Below are 23,455 nucleotides of genomic sequence, written 5' to 3'. Positions count from 1 at the left end.
AAATGAGGTCAAGGTGAGAACTGCAGACAGCCAGGCGTGAATCTTATCTCCCAAAGTCACACACGGTGTGACTCCACAATAACGCACAGGTGACTGAGTGTTGCCGTGGGTTACGCTAGTCTCCACTTTCACAATGAGGAAATCTTAACATCTGGAGAATTCCCAGGTAAGTGGTCAGGTATCCGGATTCAGGACGATCTTGATGAGCACACGGAAAAGTTCCCCGAACCCGTCGGTAAAACGGCTAACTTTGTTGTTGGCTAACTTTACACGGGTCTCGCTCTGGGCCCGGGATCTTCTGGGATCTGTGTTTTGGGCCAATCACGGGCCTTTACCTGGCTGACCAGGTGTCTAGTATAACCAGCTTCACCTGGCTGAGTGATGTTTGAGGCTGGTGAAGAGGACTGGCTATTTAGATTTGTGTCGTTTGCAGCTTTAACACAATCGTCTGCTCGTTGCATTAAAGACTAACGGGCTATGTTGGGACCAACGCAGGAGCATTAAGACACTCCTCATCCCCTTCATAGACCACGGTACGATTCTGGATGGATGAGCACCAGGGTACATCCATGCAGCCCCAGCAGGTCCCCGAGGCCGTCTGCTGGCTGTGCAGCAAACAAGATCTAAAGGAGGCGGAGCTTTTCCATCAGTGGCCAAACTGTGGCGCTGTCTCCCCCTGAGTCTGACATCTCATTGGGTTCTTTCTCAAAGCAGCTAAAAACCTTTTAAACCTGCTTTTGGGAACTTTTCTGTTTTTCTCTCTGATGCTATCTGGAAAGATTCTATGGAAATACAGTTTGACTCATTTTGAACCGTCAGAAGCAAAAATGATAACTGAAGACACATTTCTGCTCCCCACAGCTTACATCCACGGGTGTGGCTCGACCGACAGATCAGCTGACTCAGAACCCACGGAGCAGACGCTCCTCCACAGCCAGAGGTTGGAGAGAAGTCTCCAGAAGCATGGCCTCAGCCTTGGTGGTGCTGTCCAGCCTGCTGTAACTTTTAATTTCAACTGCTGAAATTAATTAAATCTTTTCTTCACCTCCTTGAAGAAAGAAAACCCGAACACTGTGAGTGCCAGTGCTGACAATCCAAGACGTACGGCTGTAAGGTGCACCTGTAAACACCTGGATTTTAGAAGCTAACGTGGGAGAAATACGCACTCTTTCTGTAGTGTTTGGGATTAAATGAAAAATTTTTTTCCAAAAAAGTCTGGAGTTGGTTTCTTCGATGATAGCAACGAGAATGCGTAAACAGGAAGTGAATCCTGGTGTCAGAACCTGTATCCAGTGTTTTTGTAACAGAGCAATCACAGCTCTGACTTAGACCTTGCATCTTACAGCTCGGTGCACCTGTTGTATAGTTCACACACTGGTCCTCCAAACACTGAGCACTGGTGTGACCCAGCTGAAAAACAGTCATACCTCTTTTGGTGACAGAATAGAAATGTAGTCTTCATAGATGGAACGAGCTTTCTCCTCAATGGCGCTCTTGTTCATCTCCTGTTTGAGGTCCTCGCAGGCGAGCCAAAACAACATGTTCTCCTCGCTGTACTCTGTCCGCAGGAACTCCCGGAAAACATTTCGACCTGCCGGATTCCTCATCAGCTTGTCGAAGGACTGAGACCACAGCCGGATCTCTTCTAACGATGGTTTGGTGCTGAGGAAGAAGCGGGGAAAGCTTTGTTCATCTGTTCATTTGTGTATGTTCCTGGTCTGCAGTTAGCTGATATCAAACTGAACGTATGAATATTTGGATATTTCTGACTTAATTGCAGTTGTTAGGCTAAACACTGAGAGTCTGTGAAGATCCTAGAGCCGTTAATGCAGGATGAACTGATGTAGGCCTGGTCAGACCACATCTGTGTTTGAACACGTTTCCTTTGCAGGTAAATAAAACTCACACTCAGGCTCAGCTTATTCCCAAACTGCGTACTACTCCCATCAACATGTTTCACAGCTCGCTGAGCTCAGCTGAGCTCATACTGCCCCCTGGTGGCATTTTTCTGCAATGCGGAAAAAGTTGTGTTTTTCATGTGAGGTCGAGCAGAGAACGCTCGACCGCAGTGACTCACCAAGCTTCACAGTTTGGTATGGTTTCCATCTTTGTGTCCGGTATCTTCTTCCTCCTCCTCTGCCTCTGCCTCTCCTCTTCATTCCTGACAGTGAGACTGACATGATAAAGCAGCCTTCAGACAGGAAACACGCACACACACAAACTCGCACAAACAGCACAGCCACACACAATGAGGTTAAGGGCAGCACTGACCACAGGTATGTTGGCACCAGGTAAGGCAGGTGTGTCTCACCATGAACAGCTGCAGCAGCAGCACCAGCAGAAGCAGCAGGCGTTGGGCCGCTGGGAATTTTGGGTAGTGGCCGTGCCCCGCCCCCCTCCCGTCCCGGTCAGTGCAGAGGTCTCGCTGCGACCTCCGCCCATGGTAAGCTCCGCCCCTCGCTCGGCCGGAATCGGACCTGTGTACTGTACAGATACATACTCAGGGTGATCAGTGTTAGGAAGGTTACTTTTAAAATGTATTCCACTACAGATTACAGATTACATGCCCCAAAATGTATTTTGTAACGTATTCCATTACTTTACTCAATGAGAGTAACGTATTCTGAATACTTTGGATTACTTAATATATTATCATGCTGTTTACAACTACATGAATGTACTATTGCTGTGATTTATTACTGAAGGTTACTCTCCACACCAACACCAACTAGATGTTTAAATCTTAATATAAATGAGTAACAGTAGGTGCACATTAGGTAAGGCTGCACTTTCTGCAGCGATCTCGTGTAGAAAACTATTCCTCGCGTATATAAAACAGCTCCGCGGCTCCGAACCGTAGTAAAGGGACCTCTGGCTAATACGGTGGGTTTGTGTCGGGTTCCTAGCTGAAAACTAGCTTTACTTTGTTGTCTGGGTCAACTTTGCTAGCGAGAGACAGAGAGAGGCGTTGAAAGGCTGCTCCAACAGAACTTATTGTTTCAGAGGAAAACACGAACACGGTGTACAGTCGAGTCTTAATAGCTTACTTACAACTGGGCTCGTCAGGCTCTCTTCTCTCTCCAGAAAGAATAATAAGAGTAACATTAAAACTAACTAGCTGCTAGCTGTTGCCATTGCTGCCATTGTTGTAAACTGAGCTGGGCCGTGCTATGAATTTTCTTCTTCTTTGGGGTTTAACGGCAGCTGGCATCCTTGTACATGCAGTGCTGCCATCTTCTGTTTCCGTCCGTTATTACACTCTTAAATCCTACTACTTATTCCTGCGTCTTTTGTGATCTTACAAAGCTTCAAACGACGCGTCGACTATTAAATTAGTCATCGATGATTTTGGTAGTCGACGTAGTCGTGACTAGTCGACTAATCGTGGCAGCCCTACCTGTAACACTCTGCCTATTGCCTTCATATTAAAACATTTTTAAAAATATTTCTTCACGTCATTATGAGACGCGAGATTGAGACACAGACATTTGAGCTTCTTAATGCATGTTTTTCTTGGGTTTCCACCGGCGTGTAATTACCTAAAATAGAGAGGGGACAGCCTAACATATGAAACCGCTGTGTAATCCCTTTATTTAAACAAAGTAACTGTCATTTGAATACCACCTTTTTAAACAGTAACTGTTAGGACTGTGCGATATGACCAAAATCTCATATCCCGATATAAGAATTCTATCGTAACGATATAAATCACATAAATGTAACATTTTCTGTAAATTCTGTGAATCTCAGGCAGCTCGACTTGCGGGAAGTGTTTCCAGCTGGGCGTCACGTAGCTGGAGTCGAGTGTTTTAACCGATGCATGAAACGATACATTTTTAGACATAAGTTGTAACAGCCGCCGTTTTCTTTGTGAGTATTTATTAAATGGCGTGCTGCGGGGAAAAGCCTGTTCTAACGTTTGAGTCTAAGGTTTATTTTTTAGCACCTGATGGCTCTTTTTTCATCCGTAAATAATCTGCTCTTTTACGTGATTCAGTTTATTTTGAAAAGTCTCAACAGATCTTGAGCTTTATTGTGAAAGGTTTATGTGGTACATAAACAAGCGGACACGCGATGGTGTCACGGTCGTTGTTGCTAACCACAACGCATAAAAACAGGCGCTTGTCCGTCCGTAGTGTGGTTATATTAAATATAAGAGAAAGAGAGAACTTTAAGAAATTAATATAGCCACTACAGCGACCATCAAAACGATGAAAAAATATTGCTGTAAACAGTTTATTTTGCGACACCACAAAACAAACGATAGCGTAAAATGAAACGATAGACGTTTTTATATCGTCATCCGATATATATCGTTATATCGAACAGCCCTAGTAACTGTAACGGAATACAGTTACTCATATTTTGTATTTTAAATACGTATAGGCGGTACATGTATTATGTTACTCCCCAACACTGGGGTGATACCAGAAAAGACGTTACAGTTAATGTGGAGGCGATTTTTGATCTTTCTAGCGAAAAAACATTTTTATTCATTTTATAATATTATTATAATCAAGTAAGAAGCATAAATCATGTGTCACAAGGGCGATTGTGGCTCAAGAGTTGGCAGTAGTGATGGGTCGTTCGCGAACGAAATGGCTCTTAGAGCCGGCTCTTTTTAGTGAGCCGAGCCGAAAGAGCCGGATCTCTAAAAAGAGCCAGAAATCCCATCACTAGTTGGCAGTTCATCTTGGAAGGTTGCTAGTTTGAGCCCCGGCTCGGACAGTCTCGGTCGTTGTGTCCTTGGGCAACACACTTCACCTACCGCCTACTGGTGGTGGCCAGAGGGGCCGATGGTGCGATATGGCAGCCTCGCTTCTGTCAGTCTGCCCCAAGGCAGCTGTGGCTACAACTGTAGCTGCCTCCACCAGTGTGTGAATGTGAGAGTGAATGAATAGTGGAATTGTAAAGCGTTTTGAGGGTCTCGAAAAGCGCTGTATAAATGCAATCCATTATTATTATTGGATATTATTACATTAATTTGTGCTTCACAACAAAACTATCCTTCATTACAAAGGCTGGAGTTTTAAAGAAGAAGGAACATTCAACGTCTGCAGCCGCATTAAGACACTCGTAAACACTCACAAACGTATTTCCAAGAGTTTCACTTTCAGGAGGAGAATATTTCACTCAGTCGCCCAACTGTGAATTAAAAAGTCTGTGACACACAATTTACTGAAAATTGAACAAAATCTAAGAGAAAAAAGTCATGGCTGTTGTGTTTGTGATAGCTGCTGCTCGGACTGTTTGTTATCAGAAGGAAGGCATGATCTGCACTTGGAGTCTTTGGCCTTGTCCTGACACTCAGATCTCACACTCAGTCAGTACAAGTTAGCCCCACCCATAGAAGCCATGAATGCATAAACGCATGTGGCACAATAACACAGTAATGTTAGCATGTACCCTATGCTAAAGGAAGTACTGAAGCTCCTTTCCTTAGTGTTTGGATAACTGGAACACCACAGATACTTCCTGTCACATGTCTGGTCTATTGGAATGCACTCTGTTTGGCCTACCTGCACAGGTACTATAGTGACTGAGACCACTTGAAAAAGCTGGGAGGAGACAGTTAACAGTTTGAGTTTAAAGCTGCTTCAGCTGATGATCTTGGGCTCAGTCAAGATGTGACGACTCAGAGAAAAGACGCTGCTTCCTGCTTAGGTCACAAGATGAAACTTGAGCGTAAAATCTCCCTTCCCAATAACCTTTGTTTACAGTAATGCCAGCGAGCTTGCACAAGTAATACGCACCTGTAAACAAACAGTGACACATTCTTTTCCATTTGCACCATATTGCGCGGATATTAACAATTGGTGTTCGCTCTCTCTGCGGTAGAGTATCACTTCCTGTTACTGCTCAAACACAGTGATGTTTCTGAGTAGCTTATCTGCTTAGCAATTTAATTAAAAACTTAGATACCTTCTTTTTTTCAATTCAATTCAATTCAATTCAATTTTATTTATATAGCGCCAAATCACAACAAATGTCGCCTCAAGGCGCTTCATAGATACAGAGAAAAGCCCAACAATCATATGACCCCCTATGAGCAAGCACTTTGGCGACAGTGGGAAGGAAAAACTCCCTTTTAACAGGAAGAAACCTCCGGCAGAACCAGGCTCAGGGAGGGGCGGCCATCTGCTGCGACCGGTTGGGGTGAGAGAAGGAAGACAGGATAAAAGACATGCTGTGGAAGAGAGACAGAGATTAATAACAGATATGATTCAATACAGAGAGGTCTATTAACACATAGTGAGTGAGAAAGGTGACTGGAAAGGAAAAACTCAATGCATCATGGGAATCCCCCGGCAGCCTACATCTATTGCAGCATAACTAAGGGAGGATTCAGGGTCACCTGGTCCAGCCCTAACTATATGCTTTAGCAAAAAGGAAAGTTTTAAGCCTAATCTTAAAAGTAGAGATAGTGTCTGTCTCCCGAATCCAAACTGGAAGCTGATTCCACAGAAGAGGGGCCTGAAAACTGAAGGCTCTCCCTCCCATTCTACTTTTAAATACTCTAGGAACAACAAGTAGGCCTGCAGAGTGGGAGCGAAGTGCTCTAATAGGGTGATATGGTACTACAAGGTCATTAAGATAAGATGGGGCCTGATTATTTAAGACCTTGTATGTGAGGAGCAGGATTTTGAATTCAATTCTGGATTTAACAGGAAGCCAATGAAGGGAAGCCAAAACAGGAGAAATATGCTCTCTCTTTCTAGTCCCTGTCAGGACTCTTGCTGCAGCATTTTGGATTAGCTGAAGGCTTTTCAGTGAGTTTTTTGGACATCCTGATAATAATGAATTGCAGTAGTCCAGCCTAGAGGTAATAAATGCATGAACTAGTTTTTCAGCGTCACTCTGAGACAGGATATTTCTAATTTTAGAGATGTTGCGCAAATGGAAGAACGCAGTCTTACATATTTGTTTAATATGTGCGTTGAAGGACATGTCCTGGTCAAAAATGACTCCAAGGTTCCTCACAGTGTTACTGGAGGCCAAGGTAATGCCATCCAGAGTAAGAATCTGGTTAGATACCATATTTCTAAGCTTTTCAGCGCCGAGTACAATGACCTCAGTTTGATCTGAATTAAGAAGCAGAAAGTTAGTGGCCATCCAGGTCTTTATGTCTTTAAGACATTCCTGCAGTTTAACTAATTGGTGTGTGTTATCTGGCTTCATGGACAGATAGAGCTGGGTGTCATCTGCATAGCAGTGAAAATGTATGCTATGTCTTCTAATGATGCTGCCTAGGGGAAGCATGTATAATGTAAACAGAATTGGTCCTAGCACTGAACCCTGTGGAACTCCATAATTAACCTCAGTGTGTGAAGAAGACTCTCCATTTACATGCACAAACTGGAGTCTATTAGATAGATATGATACAAACCACTGCAGTGCAGTACCTGTAATACCTACAGCATGTTCTAATTGCTCTAATAGGATATTATGACAGCCGCAGTAACATTCATGACAGTTTGCTGACATGATGATTTCAATCATTTCTGTGGGTCTGAACGATCGGATTTCTCCAATACTGGACCCACTTCAGTTTGCCTACCAGGCATTGGAGCGGACGATGCCATCATTCACCTCGTGCATCCTTCCCTCTCTCACCTGGAGACCGCTGAGAGCACTGTGAGAATCATGTTCTTTGATTTCTCCAGTGCCTTTAACACCATTCTTCCCTCGGTCCTGAAGGATAAGCTGGAGAACTCAGGAGTGGACCATCACCTCACTACCTGGATTTTGGACTACCTCACTGACCGACCACAGTATGTGAGGACTCAGGGCTGTGTGTCGGAGAGGGTCGTCTGCAGTACGGGGGCCCCTCACGGAACGGTTCTGGCTCCGTTCCTCTTCACCATCTACACTGCAGACTTCTCCCACAACTCCACCCAGTGTTTCCTGCAGAAGTTCTCTGACGACTCTGCAATAGTCGGCCTCATCACTGATGGGGACGACAGGGAGTACAAAGGACTGACCCAAGACTTTGTGGACTGGTGCCAGCTGAACTACCTCCAGATCAACACTAGTAAAACCAAGGAGCTGGTGGTAGACTTCCACAGGCACAAACATCCTCCACTGCAACCACTGAACATCCAAGGTATGGACATCGAGGCTGTGGACAGCTACAGGTAGCTTGGTGTTCATCTGAACAACAAACTGGACTGGACTCATAACTCAGACGCCCTCTACAGGAAGGGGCAGAGCAGGCTGTACCTGCTGCAGAGACTCAGGTCGTTTGGAGTGGAGGGCCCACTCCTGAAGACCTTCTATGACTCTGTGGTGGCCTCAGCCATCTTTTAAGGTGTGGTCTGCTGGGGCAGCAGCATCTGTGCTGGGGAAGAGAACTGAACAGGCTGATCCGGAGGTCCAGCTCTGTTCTAGGATGCCCTCTGGACTAGGGCTGGGCCATATCATACCGTTCACGGTAATACCGGTATAATGTTGGGCAACGATAAGAAAATAAAACATCGCGATAGAATATGGGTAAAACGCGCATGCGCAGGGCCTTTGTTTTCATACGCACATGGCCGAAAAAGCATGGACAGAGAATGAGAAGGGAGAAAGCGGATCGTTGAGTGAAACGGATGAACCAGAATTAGTTTGTAAAAATGCTGCAACTTCAGTGATGTGGAACATGTTTGGTGTTTGTCCGTCAGATACACAACAAAGCACATTTTTTTGTAGAACATGCAAGCGGCCGTCGTTATTGCCGTATTTGTCAGACTAAGGTGCTCGTAAATCTGGGAGTAATCTGGGTCCTAAACTCCGTCTGCTTCAGGTCCTAAAGTCAAAGCAACACTGCTGCATCACTAAGAGTTAAAAAACTGTCTAAATTCTTTCATCTTTAATAAAATGATCAGCGTTGCTGCTTTACCAGGTGTAACAATTAAGTTTAACATCCAGGCATCCATGAAAACAGAATTTATTACATTTAACGGAGTTAGAAGTTAGCAGGAAGTTAGCAGTTAGCTCGCTAGTTTTGCTAGTTACCTAAACATGATATAGCATGTTCTGACTGAGAGATTTCTGAACAAATTCAAACGTACAGCTCTTCTTCTTGCACACTGCAGTTTAATAATAATAATAATAATGGATTGGATTTATACAGCGCTTTTCTAGGCACCCAAAGCGCTTTACAATTCCACTATTAATCCACTCTCACATCCACACACTGGTGGAGGCAGCTGCAGTCGTAGCCACAGCTGCCCTGGGGCAGACTGACAGAAGCGAGGCTGCCATATCCACTTCGGTGGATATCATACATGGTTATGCTCAGGATATGTCAGCCCATTTCTACTGGAAATGCCTTTTGGTTAAACTTTCAGCAAGGAATCTGCATTTGCACTGTTAAATTTTTATATAGCTTTAATGCACATAAAAAACAGCTGCTTGTTTAAGTGAAAAAAATGGATGGTTTTTTGCGCTAGTAAAGTTGTGGAGTTGTATTTTGTCTCGCATCAATTATATCGTCGGTTATATCGTTATTGCAAATTTTCAAATATATATCGTGATAAATATTTTTGGCCATATCGCCCTGCTCTAGTCTGGACCCAGTGAGGTGGTGAGTGACAGGAGAACGGTGGCTAAGCTGTCATCCCTGTTGGACAACATCTCCCACCATGCAGGAGACTCTGACAGCACTGACAGCTCCAAACACACACACACACACACACACACGCACACATGCACACACACGCACGCACACATGCACACACACGCACACAGACGCACACACATACACGCACACAGACGCACACACACACACACACACGCGCACACACATACACACACGCACACACACAGAGCTGTGTTTACGTGATTAAGTGCTCATTTCAAATATTAATCTGAGAGATTAGCGCTTCATACTTTCACCGTCTGATCAGCAGCAGCTCTCTGCATGTGTGTGTCAGAGAGCTCCTAATGACAAAACAGATTAGTGTTGTTCTGTTTACAAACTGTGTTTTCTAAACAGCAGACGTGTGGACACACAGACTTGGAGCTATAAGGACATGAAGACATGGAGTGTGATAATGGAACAATGAAAGACATCAATGCAGAAATAAATGTTTGAGTCATGGTGACTGTAGAGAAAAATGTGAACAGTTCTATGTTTCATCAGGACACCAGGCTGACAGCACCGGTGGACTTGAGCCTGGGGCAGGAAGGAAAGGAGCTGTACCGACATGTTGGACACACAGGCTTAGTTTCCTTTTCGAGCGCTCACACTCGAACACAGTCAGCAGTGTCTAACTCAGCCGAACCGTTCTGAGGTGACACATTTGAGGTTTTTCAGCTTCAACAAACTGCATCAGACTCAAGATTCAGCCCCTCTCCTTATTAGGAGAAGCCTTTCGAAATATACACATGTTTATGCTCGTGCACGTGCACTCAGAGCGCGCACACACACAGCGTAACAGGCTGCCACACGCCCATTTTAAGACTACAAGGATGTTAGCATTGAAAGGGCTTCAGGCCAAGAAGCAAACAGACAGAATCCTATAAAACAGAGTTTAAGAAACAAACACTTTCTGCAGCAGCTACAGGAAGAAGTAAAGACAGTCTGTATGCACGTTTTTACCTGGACACCCTGGGACCTCCTCCCAGCTGGACTTGAAACACACAGGAGACTTCGGCACACTCTCTTAGTAGCAGCAGCTCTAATCTTTTCAATTCAGTTTTAGTTTTTTAGCAGCAAATCACAACAATAGTCACCTCAAGGTGCTTTATAGAGCCAATGAAGAAAAGCCAATATTTAGGACATCCCATAATAATGAATGACAGTAGTCAAGTTTACAAGTAATAAATACACAAATGCACAAATGGAAGAACGCAGTCTTACATATTTGTTTAATATGTGCGTTGAAGGACATGTCCTGGTCAAAAATGACTCCAAGGTTCCTCACAGTGTTACTGGAGGCCAAGGTAATGCCATCCAGAGTAAGAATCTGCTTAGATACCATATTTCTAAGCTTTTCAGGGCCGAGTACAATGACCTCAGTTTGATCTGAATTAAGAAGCAGAAAGTTAGCGGCCATCCAGGTCTTTATGTCTTTAAGACATTCCTGCAGTTTAACTCATTGGTGTGTGTTATCTGGCTCCATGGGTGGGGTGGCTGTAGCTCAGGTGGTAGACAGAACGAGTGTTGCCCACAACCCTGTGGAACTATCTCCACCACCAAACACATACTGTGGACCTTTTTGTGTTTTTCACCACTTCTTCCTAAAATGCACTGATGTTTTTCGGGTGTCACGAACTGACAGGCATCGGCCTCAGCCTGAACTCGGACTCTTCTTCGGATTGGTACGCCAGTATCCCTGAGATTGTGGGATCACCGGGCCCCCTGTAGGTTATTGTTGGGAACAGCAAGCAAGACAGTGCAGGGAGAGGTAGAGTTTGAAGTGGAGATGCGGCTCTTGCGTCCAGCTGTGAAAACATTAACGCAATCTTCCTCAGCAACGCCAGATCCCTCACAAACAAAACAAAGGAGCTACAATCAGAGATTTACTGCTTTGTCCTGAGTGCTGTCTACTCACTGTAGCTGCATGCTGGATGCAAACATCCCTGATTCCTCCGAGGAGTTTCAGACGTTACACCCCCAGGACCACAACAAAGACTCTGGTAAGGGAAGGGGTGGTGGGCTCTGTGCTCATGTGCTTCAGGACAACAGTACAATCACAGACAGTCCATTCAGTGCAGGTGCTTTGATCTACCTCACGGGCTAACGGTAGCCACAGTTACCATTGTTTACAACGCTAGCTCAAGTCTCATCCACCTCCAACTTCCATCAGCAGAAAGCAGAGACCCCAGAGCACATCCGTGTTGTTGCTGGGACTTTAATACGGCATTTTTGAAATGCTGCAAATTCCTCCAGCATGTTAACTGTCCTAGCAGAGGGGACAGGACACTGGACCATGTGTACAGGATAGAGCCACACTCCCCCCCACATGGGACAATCTGACCCCCTCTCTCTGCTCCTTATCTCTGCATTTCCTCTCAGGAAACAAACTCCTCTAAGCACCGGGGTCATTGAAACAAGGCCAGATGTTGTTCTCTTGATCTGACAGACAGACTTCGAACCGCAGGACCTGGAAACCTTCACTCAGTCTGTCCTTTTCTACATTAAGTGTAGAGAATGTGACAGTGACCCAACCATCCAGGTTTTTCCTCACCCATGACGAAGTCCAGGCTCTGATCGAACTCGTAACAGTTCTTTATACACGACTGCCAGAGCCAACCTGGGGAGGAGGTACAGGAGGAAGACAGAGGGCTTGCTCACCGACAGCAACCCCCATCAGGTGCGGAGAGGTGTGCAAGCCCTCATCAACTACAAAGGCCAGAGTCCCCCAACCCCTGACAGCAGCCTCAAACTCGCAGAGGAGCTCAACGTCTTTCTGCTTGAGGCCACCCCGCTCTCACCCGGACCCACAACACCACCAAAGAAGGCCCAGCAGCGGCTGCACTTAGAATAAGGATGACCTGGAGCAGGAGCTGCTGCTGGCCTCCTCCTGCCTCGTGTTTGGCACTCAGGGGGGCTGACAGGCTGCACACAGGGTCACTAAAACCTCCAGACTCACTAACAGCTTCTTCCCCGGGCCATTCGGACTGTTAACACTACTTTCCTGTTTACTCCTGATGTTTTTACTATTTCTATGATTTTTACTGCTGCTCAGTCAGCGCAGCCACCATACTGTTGTATATGTACAATAAAGGGCCATTCAATTCTATCGTAGTGACTGATTTTAACATGGATTATTACTCACATATATATTAGAGATTTAAAAAATCATATACAGGACTAAATGGGAGCAGCGGCTTCAGTGCTCCTCCTCCTCAGACGGGCACCACTAATGGTGTTAAGGTGGTATTAAGGGTCCAAAGACCACATCAGGAGCAAACACACTCTGAGGGAAGACCTGCCTGTATTACCCCCACTCAGAATATAAAATCAACCTGATGGGAAACATCTCCACAGCCCGGCACAGGTGGGAAAAATAAAGTATAAATACCTTATCACTATACTTCTGTAGAACTTTTAGGAGCTGTACTTTAATCGAGTAGTTATTTTTTTAACCGATATGAGCGTGAACTGTAACACATGAGGCAATCCTACTCGTGTGTGAATCACCGGGGTACGTCGCACAAATGATGAAAGAGGCACAACTGAAGTCAGCGCTTAATGTGGTTTGTTTTGGACCTGACCCCTCACCGAGGATGTCAGCATCACGCTGAGAAACAGGGAGTGGGAGGAGCATAAAGTAACGTTTTTCAAGTCAAAGACAGCGTTTCTGTAAGCGCAGCAACAGGACAACGTTTTACACGTTAAATCAAACCGAGGCTGCCGTGTTCGCACACTTACTGCCTGTGCTTACATGTGAAAAACAAGCATTTCTTAGTTATGTGTTAAACATTTCCCTATTTGTGACTCCACAACTTTACATCTTTATTCTAACAGAACATGCTTTATAATCAAAATGATATCATTTACTGCTCTTTACAGTTGGGCAGACTGAGCATAGTTCAGGTCATTGTTGGCCCGCTCCCGGCGCCAACATGTAGGCAGCTGCTCATGTTCTGCTTCAGCGATTCAGGCTGACTGACTTTATTACAAAAACTCATCTCAAGTCGGTTTATATCCTCATTTTATACCACAAGGTTGAGTTATGTGTGCGCAGCTGTCAGACGTCCTCCGGGGAGCTTTCATTTCTTACTCTGTCTCAGAGCCGAGTTTATTTAGTACTTCGACATTTACTGGAGTATTTTAAAACTACTCTCTGTACTTCTTCTTTAAATACAGAATGTCTGCCGCCTCTGCAGCGTGCAAATATTCAACTTGAAAATCTGCTGCGCCCTTTCATTGTTGTTTATAAGCCAACACACGAAAATCAGCATTTCCCAGACTGTTCAGCTTTTCAGGAACTGAGAAATACAGTTGACGCATTTTCCACTAAAGACCTTTGCCTTTCCTCGAACACCCACAGATCAGAAATCATTTTCCAAATCTTAGTTATGAACCTTCAGTTCGGTCGATAATCAACAGTATGGACAGCATGGCGTGACTCACGCCGTACCTGCATCCATCGTCTTTAAGGTGACAGGAGTGCCCACGGCAGCACGCTAAAGCTCCAGCACACAGAAAGCATTCAGCAGCTCACCAGAGACGGGACGATTCAGCGGCGAACGATCGACAAACCAGTCCTTCTTTCTCCTTCCTTTCAGCCGCTTGCTAACAGCCACGACGCCTCCATCAATCAGCACGCTTCACTCCCGTAAAGGAGGAAGCGGTGAAGGGTGGGGGGCAGGAAGCAGAATCAGAGGTATTGTGACACACAGGGGTTCTTGGTTTCTCTCTGAAACTTGATGAATCAGACCTGGCGTCCACACACACAGCTAACCCTGCCACGAGGACTGCACGCACCTCTTCACACCACCGAGGCAGGAAAAGGAGGAAAAAGCTGCTAAAAGCAGTGTTTACATTCTTGAACTTGTTCATCTCTGGAATCAGTCCAGTCTCGACTTGTCAAAGTTTCTCTCTTTCACGGGAAAACCAACCTGACCGCATCCCTGAGGCTAAATCCCCACAGCTCATCACAACATCAGCCCAGCTGTCACGGCCCAGCTGCTCGCTCGGCCTGTGCCCTTGTTCTTCTCAACACGGACAAAACCCTTTACGTGCTTCTGGTCCGAGAGGAGCGTAAACCTCCAGTTTCAGCTCTCGTGCATGTTACAGCATGACAGCAGCTTCCCTGGTCTGCTGCTGCAAAGTCCATAAAGAAACGATTGTGTGGTGCGAGGACAACTCTCACTGATGGTGATGTGACCTCATTACTGCTGAAGAGGACGTGTTTGTGTGGCACACGGACAGACGGACACACAGAGGACAAACAGTCAGAGGGCTTTACCAGAACATCCGCCATGTCGAGAGAGCGGCCGGTCGGTTAGAGCGCGCGTCGTCAGCGGTGTTAGCAGGCCGGGCACACGCATGTCATCCACTGTTCAGCCTCGGACCTCTGCTTTACACACACACACACACACACACACACACACACACACACACACACACAGCGAAATGCACAAACGCACATACAGTCAAAACACATGGAGATGTTCACAAACACAACAGCAAACAGCACCAACAAATCCACCAACAGGCAGATTTATTCACAAGGTGTCCACGCACACACACACACACACACACACACACACACACACGAAGGAGAGAAAAGAGAGTGTGTGTGAAAGTGTGACACTGAAAGATTCTTAATGAACTTTAAACGATTCTGACACGTTGGCGTGTTTTCTGGGCGCTGTGAGGACGAGATGACATCATCACCTCTAATCTGAGCTGCTCTTACTGAACGAGCATCATTAGGCCGCCTGGACTTATTTGGTCATTTTGGCTGTAATAGGGGCAGAAATCACACTATAAGTGCTTTTGCCCCTTTTTTCAGAATAACCCAGCTTCAAATATCTGTCAGTCATTTTGCATCACTGTTGTTGTGACGACGCAACAACAGTTTACAGGACGGAAATAAAAAACAGACTCTGTGTTTTCAGATTTATAATTAAGTCCACAGAAACAAAATGTAACACATCAACTCTGAAAATGAACCATACTAAATATGTACACTGAAGTTTTTGAGCCTGAGCCACTCAGTTTTTTTAAATCTGCAGGCCTTTTTTGGGGCGTTGCCACTTCTTCACACCCATGCATCATCCATTCTTACATGTGATTGGACCGTCGGTTGCTCGTGCTTTCTAAAGATGCACCATAAAGCTCATCTTCTCGTCTTTTAGTAAGCGTCCACACTTTCTCTCTAGCATAAACGATGACTGAGTTACCGTCGTTTAAAGAGCGCTTGTAAAATGGGCCTGTCAGCGGGCCCATCGTCGATAAAGGGTTAAACCTCACACATCGCACAGCAGAGATGAACGAGCTCCTGATGCATTAAATTAGTTGCAAACATTTGGAGGACGTGAGTGTGGCGAGTGTAAAACCACATGACCAAGAAAGCAGCAGAGGGAGCAATGACACCTGTACTAAACAGTCAGATTTTAATCCAGTTCATCAGATTCCAGTTAACGAACCATTCAGGCAAACACAGTCAAGTTTTTGTGCACCGTGATTTCATGCAAAGTCTCCGTGAAGACGAGAACTTCACCCACCATCAGAGGTGGAGCTGAGGATGTTTCCACTGTAACACATGGACAGAAAGAAACGAGTAACTTTCTGGTTCTGAAAATACTTTTTCTCCAACTCTGGAAGGAAGAAGTTCTGTTGAAGGTTAGAATCAGTGGTCAGCCATCATGCCACCGCTCTTCATCACTTTCAATAGGAAAAGCTGAGAATGGGGGGGGTTAGGGTTAAGGCTGTAAACGGACCCTCACTGCTGTTAGCTTTTCTATATTCACACCCTGACACACCAGCGCACAGGAAACCTCTGTGTTCAGGGGACAAGGACAACATCCAGGACGAAGGAACAGGGATCAAACCATTGACCTCACGTTAAGGAAGCACCGGGATGAGTCACGGGCTGACTCCATGTGTATTTGTGAAGAACTACACGATGTTTGTGTGTCTATTTGTGAACGGAGAGGAGGTGGAACTTTTCTTTAGCAGTTTCCTCGCTTACATGTTGGGTAACACAGAGTCACAGTGATCGTCCTCTCAGGTAATGTCGGGTTATCACAAGTTTCTCCGTCAGTCCCACATCTGCGTCACGTACTGTCCAATCTGTCTCCATCATCATCTTCCAGTTATTGTGTTCAATACCTGCTGCACAACTCGTATTGCCTCTGTCCTTTGTTTATTGTACAGTTAGTGTTGTATAGTTAGTAATAGTACCTTTTATAAGTTACTATTTTTTTGTAATTCCTAGATTTATATCTCTTGGAGATTTATCTTTTATATTCTTATAAATGCACCATGGGGGGGTGAAAGGGCATTTCGGTACGCTGCGTACTGTGTATACTGTTGTACTGACAACAAAGTTCTTGTATCTTGAATCACTGCTGCGGTTCTCTGAGTGAATATGACCTTTACTTTAACAGGCTGATGAAGCAGCATCGTCTGATAAAAGCCCGCACACGTACGCATCGGCGAGGCAAAGATGGCCGGAGTGCTAGAAACACAAGACAAAAGGAGAAACAGACAGAAGGGAAGAAGATGAGCAGTCTGAAAAAGAGGAAGTAAGCAACAGACATAATGAAGAAAGACACAGGAAGAGGAAGTGTGTACCAACTGGCAACAGGAAGACAGAAAAGGCCGTCCTGCTCCTCCGGCGGCTATCTGAGAGGTGGCGTTATTTAAAGTTCACAAGAGACTTCAAACAAACCAGCACAGCTTTCTTTCCAGAGGCTTCCAAAGACTTTCACATTAAGACACATTACTGCAATGACCCTCACCTCCAACATGCTTTTAAGCCTAATATGTAAAACCAAGAGTGACATGAAGGGAGGGCTGGGTGTTCAGACAGAAGGGAGTCGAGGCGAAGCAGGTGATCAGTGATGATTACAGACAGGTGCTTGTTCCACTCTGAGGGACTCGGATGTAAAAACTGCTGCTCGAAATACGATTCCTTAAATGCAGAAACGTTATTTCTGCTTTTCAGTGTCTCTTCCTCCTGAAACCAGAGCCAGCGCCCTATATGGTCATAATGACAACATTCCCATAAATCCCCATACTGCAGTTTATCCTGACGTAAGCTATACGAGTCATCAACACACCAAGAAAGGAAGGAAGCACGAAGGAACACTTTGTGTCTGTTCCACATGCAGCTCTAAATTTAAGGAACAGGTTCAATTCTCTCACACGAGCAAGGCAGCAACACTGCTTGGCCTCACGTTTGAATTCCAGGTTAGCAACACATGATCAGGGTTAACCTGAGAAATTCAACAAACCTCAGAGTCATTATGAGAGTAAATGGTAAATGCTAGCGCTGGGCCATATCATACCGTTCACGGTAACACCAGTATAATGTTGGGCAACGATAAGAAAATGAAACATTGCGATAGAATATGGGTAAAACGTACATGCACAGTGCCTTTGTTTACATACGCACATGGCGGCGACGCAGAACGAGAAGAGCGAAAGTGGATCGTTGAATAAAAAGATGAACCAGAACTGGTTTGTAAAAATGCAGCTTCACTGGTGTGGAACTGGTTTAGCTTTCGACCGTCAGATACACAACAAAGCACTATTTTTGGTAGCGCATGCTAGCGGGCCGTCGTTATTACCGTGTTGTTTGGAAAATACGGCACACTTAAAATCAATCCTTTGATTTTTCTGAAAGTCGACAGAGCCCCTTATAATCCCGTGTGCCTTATGTATGAACTCTGGTTGTGTTTACTGACCTCGAGACGATTTTATGTGCACGGCGCTCGAAAATCTGTCAGATGTTTCAGTACGACTTTCCTAAGCTACGAAGCCGCACCGCTTGATGTCGGAGCATTACGGCTATCGTAGGCGGAGCCTCGCGGAGTGATACGTACTGTGCTTCAACATAATATTACCGTATTGTGTGTATAAGGACCACAAATGGCTCCTGTTAAGAGACATGCTTATGAAGTGGATTTCTTTATCAGTCATGCAGTAGAACATGGGAATAGAGCAGCTGTGACAGAATTCAACATTCATGAATCAATGGTACAGAAGTGGAGGAAGCAAGAAGAAGGAGTAAAGTTTGACTGTTTGGTGTTCTTATAATCCCGAGCACCTCATGGTCTGAAAAATACCTATTTGACTTGTTTATTTGGCACACTGCAGTTTCATGTTGCAAAGCGCCAGTTTTTAACTTGTGTGGATATTATACATGGTTATGCTCAGCACATGTCAGCCCATGTCCACTGGAAATGCCTTTTGGTTAAACCGTCTGCGAGGAATTTGCATTTGCACTGTTACATTGTTACACAGCTTTAATTCACATAAAAAACAGGTGCTTGTTTAAGTGAAAATACATTAATGGGGTTTTTGCACTAATAAAGTTGTGGAGTTGTAAAGTATTTTGTCTTGCATCAGTTATATTGTTATCACACATTTTCAAATATATACATATACATAAATAAATTTTCAAATGTATATCGTGATAAATATTTTTGGTCATATCGCCCTGCTCTATGCGTCTCTGATCATTTTCCTGAGTTGTTCACTTTAACTTTGGGCTGTTTGTGGATAAGCCGTGCACTGCAGCCCACAAAGGACGAGCCATTAATACTTTGATAGCACCTAAATTTTCTGTTGCATTTATGGTTTGTGGAAAAATGAACTCCAGCTGTGAAAGCGCTGAGGACGTTCTGACATCTTTAATTCAACCTGCACTGATATCTCGGACTGAATCGCTCCACTCAGGACTGTGCGTGCTAAGCCATTATCAGAGCCATGGCTGAATGAACATACCACAGCCTTAGGCGTGACTGCAGACACGCTGAGAGGAGATGGAAAAACGATAGGCTTCATGTTTGTGTCTCTGCTCACCAAGAGGCTGCACAGACTGCAAACACTCAGCTTGTCTCAAACCTGGTGTCCACAAACAGCCTCAGGTACTTTATAATGTTTTACTCCTATTTGTAGTCCATGTGGTGATGTCAGATGTGTAGTTGATGACTTTTCTGCATTTTTACTGATAAAGTTTCTTATGTCTGGTCGCCCACTGCCTCAGACCTCAGTGTTCCTCCTGTGTGCTCAGCTGTCTCAGTTTGAGTGAACTGTCTGTGGTAGTTCATCACCGAAGATCATCACACTGCACATCAGATCGGCTTCCTCCAAGTCTGCTTAAAAATACTTTTAATACTGTTGGGCTTTTATCCACAATCAACACTTGCTACAGGCTGCGTCCCATCATGTTTTAAACAAGCTATAGTTCAGCCTCGTCTTAAAAATCACAATCTGGACCCAACTGTTCTGTCCAATTACAGGCCAATCTCAAAGCTTCCCTCTCTTTCAAAAGTTCTGGAGAAACTGGTCTATTTACAGTTTACAGTTGCAGGCTCACCTCGATCTTACTGAGATCGATGAAAAGTTTCAATCTTGTTTTAAATCAGTACACAACACTGAGACTTTGAAGGGTTGTTAATGATATTCCCTCAACTCTGGATTCTTGTTGTTGGACCTGACAGCAGCCTTTGGGTGTAGGCAGGTGAGCGCAGTAGTCCAGTGCAAGGCAAAGCCACACCTTCCAGCTGATGTCTTTGAACATGTTATTCATGTGTTCATTAGCTGCAGACTGAACTACTGCAGTTTTCTGTACTTTGGTAACTGGACCAGGCCTCTCTTCATCGTCTCCAGTTGGTCCAACATGCAGCTGCTCGTCTGCTGACTGGCACTAACCTGAAGGAGCCAGTAACCCAGTGTTGGCCTCTCACTGGCTCCCTGTTCCTCACAGGAGCCAAATCTGACTTTTTGTTTTTAAATCACAAACCGGACGAGCCCCTTCTCACCTGTCCGAGCTCCTGTTGGTTTATGCTCCAGGAAGAACGTGAGGTCCAGGTCAGAACTAACCGTAACTACTCCTGGACTAAAGTGTGGTGGTGACAGAGGCGTCTCTGTGGCAGGACCCAGACTCTGCAATAGTCTTCCTCTTAATGTGTGACCTGCACAAACACTAACGTTTCAAATCATCACTAAAGACATTTTTATGGTCTGGCTTTTAACACACGTTGAACATTTTGGTTTTAACAGCCTTAGTTGTTGTTTTTATTTACTTGTTTTATTTATTTTTCCTCTCTTCCATGTTTTATGCATCACTGTTGTGCTTCTTATTTTAGTGGTATTTTACACTTGCACTTTGTGCAGCATGGACTGTTGGTAATGTGCTACATAAATAAACTTGACCTTGATTTGACCTCACAGATAATGAATCTTCCTTCTACGTGAACATACCTGTCACTGTATTACAGCGTCATACAGCTGTTTTTCTTACATTTACACCACCAGTCGAACGTTTGGACACAGCTTCTCATTGAATGGTTTTTCTGTATTTTTATTACTTTACACATCGTAGATACAAACATCAAATATATGCATCGAGATTTATAGAATTATGTAGCAAAGAAAGATTGATAAAACACTAAATATGTTTTATATTTTAGATTCTGAAAGTAGCCGTCCTTTGCTTTGTTGACTGCAAACCCTCGGCCTTCTCTCAGTGAGCTTCATGATGTCGTCACCTGACATGGTTTCACCTCACAGGTGTGCCTGTCAGGGTTCACAGTTGTCAAACACAGCCCTATTTGACAACTGTTAGAATTCATATTATGGCAAGAACCATAATAACTGAACCAGCATGGCTACCACAGCATCCTGCAGACACATGCCAGGACAGCACAATGAGCCCAAACACACCTCCAGGCTGTGTGAGGGCTGTTTGACCAAGAAGGAGAGTGATGTCCACAGTCACCTGACCTAAACCCAGTGGAGATGGATTGGGATGAGATGGAGCGCAGAGTAAAGGCAAAAGGCCAACAAGTGCTCAGCATCTCTGGGAACTTCTTCAGGACTGTTGGAAAGCCATTTCAGGAGATGACCTCATGAAGCTCATGGAGAGAATGAGAAGAGTGAGCAAAGGCTGGATGTTACCAAGAATCTAAAACACGGTTTTTTGTATAAAGAAGAACCATTCAATGAGAAGGTGTGTCCAAACGTTCGACTGGTAGTGCACAAAAAGTTTTTGAATGCAGTTTGCACTTCTGTTATAAAATGTCAGTTTTACTTTTACCATGTTTAACTAACTTTATTTGGACTTTTTTAACACTGTTGTAATATATTAAATCTTATAGTATAAGATGGCACCTTTAAGTGTGTTGTGTCTTGTTGTGTATTGTAGACTGGACTCTTAATCCGGCTCCTGTAACACGAACATTTCCCTTGTGGGATCAATAAAGTATCTATCCATGAGAGCCTCTGTCAGAATACCAGAACATATTTCCTGATAACAGAACCTGTGTCAGAACACTAAAACATCAGTGGCATCAACACCTCTGTCAGAGAACGAGAACGTCTGTCAGAACACCAGAACCTACGTCAGATCTTCAGAGCCTCTCTTACAAGGTCAAAATCTTTCAGAACACGAGAATGTCTTTCATGACAACAGAACTCTTGTTAATGCACCAGAACATCTGTCAGAACATCTGTCAGAACATCTGTCAGAACATCTGTCAGAACATCTGTCAGAACATTTGTCCGGACATCTGTCAGAACATCTTAGCCTTTGCTAGAACACCAGAACGTCTGTGAGAACATCTGTCAGAACATCTGTCAGAACATCGTAGCCTTTGCTATAACACCAGAACGTCTGTGAGAACGTCTGTCAGAACATCTGTCAGAACATCGTAGCCTTTGCTAGAACACCAGAACACCTGTCAGAACATCTGTTCGGACATCTGTCAGAACATCGTAGCCTTTGCTAGAACACCAGAACGTCTGTCAGAACATCTGCCTGGACATCTGTCAGAACATCGTAGCCTCCGCTAGAACACCAGAACGTCTTTTCATGAAAACAGAACCCCTGTCAGAACATCTGTCCGGACATCTGTCAGAACATCATAGCCTCAGCTAGAACACCAGAACGTCTTTTCATGAAAACAGAACCTCTGTCAGAACATCGTAGCCTTTGCTAGAACACCAGAACACCTGTCAGAACATCTGTTCGGACATCTGTCAGAACATCGTAGCCTTTGCTAGAAAACCAGAATGTCTGTCAGAACATCTGCCTGGACATCTGTCAGAACATCGTAGCCTCCGCTAGAACACCAGAACGTCTTTTCATGAAAACAGAACCCCTGTCAGAACGCCAAAACTTGGCTAACAACGCCAGAACATCTGTCACAGCAGGAGAACAGAAGTCTAACCCATTAAAGTTTGTCCCTGCTGGTCTGGACCGGGCCTTCCTCACTGAGCCTCCGCAGGTCTTTGGCACACATGAGAGCTGAAGGAAACAAGCAAGGAGTGAAGGAAAGAGGACTAAAGAGCTGCCTTCCTCTCCTCACTCCTCCCCCAGAGCTGTCGGTCCAATGTCACTCAGAGAGGAAGCAGGAAAGGAGACACGGGTCCTCCTCTCCCCCCACCCCCGCACACTGGCCGCTCGTTGGCAGGGGGGGAGGGAGGAATCACCGACCTTCCGGCGGAGCAGCGTGGCCGCGGACGGGAGCCCGCACGGGGGCTTGAAGTAAAAGCGCGCCCCCCGCCCCCCTCCTCTGCAGCTCATACTCACAATCTGGGCTTGAAGGAGGTCCGCGGGGCGGCTTCCGCTGCGCTTCCGGAGACACATCCGCGTGCGTCTGTCTGCCTTCACCGCCGCGCACCGGGAGCTTTTTATCATTTGCTCCAATCAGCGCTCACAGCCGCCGGAGCAGAACAAGACGGAGAAGAGGAAGGAGTCCTCCTCCTCCTCCTACTCGGGTTTTTCCCAGAGAGAGAGAGAGACACGCAGAACAGGAGAGAGATCACCGCCCTGAC

At 45.1% G+C, this 23,455-nt stretch overlaps 2 protein-coding genes across 6 annotated transcripts in view; one reads left to right on the top strand and one right to left on the bottom strand.

Moving 5' to 3' along the window:
* Positions 1-1,002, top strand: part of tcea2 (transcription elongation factor A (SII), 2) — a 17,368-nt gene extending 16,366 nt beyond the window's left edge. The window contains exon 10 of the mRNA XM_087833888.1: positions 862-1,002. Within this exon, the coding sequence (XP_087690014.1) occupies positions 862-1,002 (141 nt within the window). The remainder of the gene's footprint in view (positions 1-861) is intronic.
* Positions 1-23,455, bottom strand: part of rgs19 (regulator of G protein signaling 19) — a 25,863-nt gene extending 2,408 nt beyond the window's left edge. The window contains exons 1-5 of one of the 5 annotated variants that reach the window (XM_035915143.2): positions 23,211-23,235; positions 14,907-15,014; positions 2,312-2,484; positions 2,078-2,173; positions 1,428-1,662 (exon numbers count right to left, since the gene is read on the bottom strand). In XM_035915143.2, the coding sequence (XP_035771036.1) occupies positions 1,428-1,662; positions 2,078-2,173; positions 2,312-2,484; positions 14,907-14,921 (519 nt within the window). In that variant the 5' untranslated portion in view covers positions 14,922-15,014; positions 23,211-23,235. Of the gene's footprint in view, positions 1-1,427; positions 1,663-2,077; positions 2,174-2,311; positions 2,485-14,159; positions 14,405-14,906; positions 15,018-23,210 lie in introns of those variants that run through there. The other 4 variants (XM_035915144.2, XM_087833889.1, XM_035915142.2 and 1 more) reach the window with 4 other exon arrangements.

Source organism: Neolamprologus brichardi, chromosome 20, assembly GCF_056152115.1.
Source record: "Neolamprologus brichardi isolate AB-2024 chromosome 20, ASM5615211v1, whole genome shotgun sequence".
Lineage (NCBI taxonomy): Eukaryota > Metazoa > Chordata > Actinopteri > Cichliformes > Cichlidae > Neolamprologus > Neolamprologus brichardi.
This window is presented reverse-complemented; position numbering and strand designations above follow the sequence as displayed.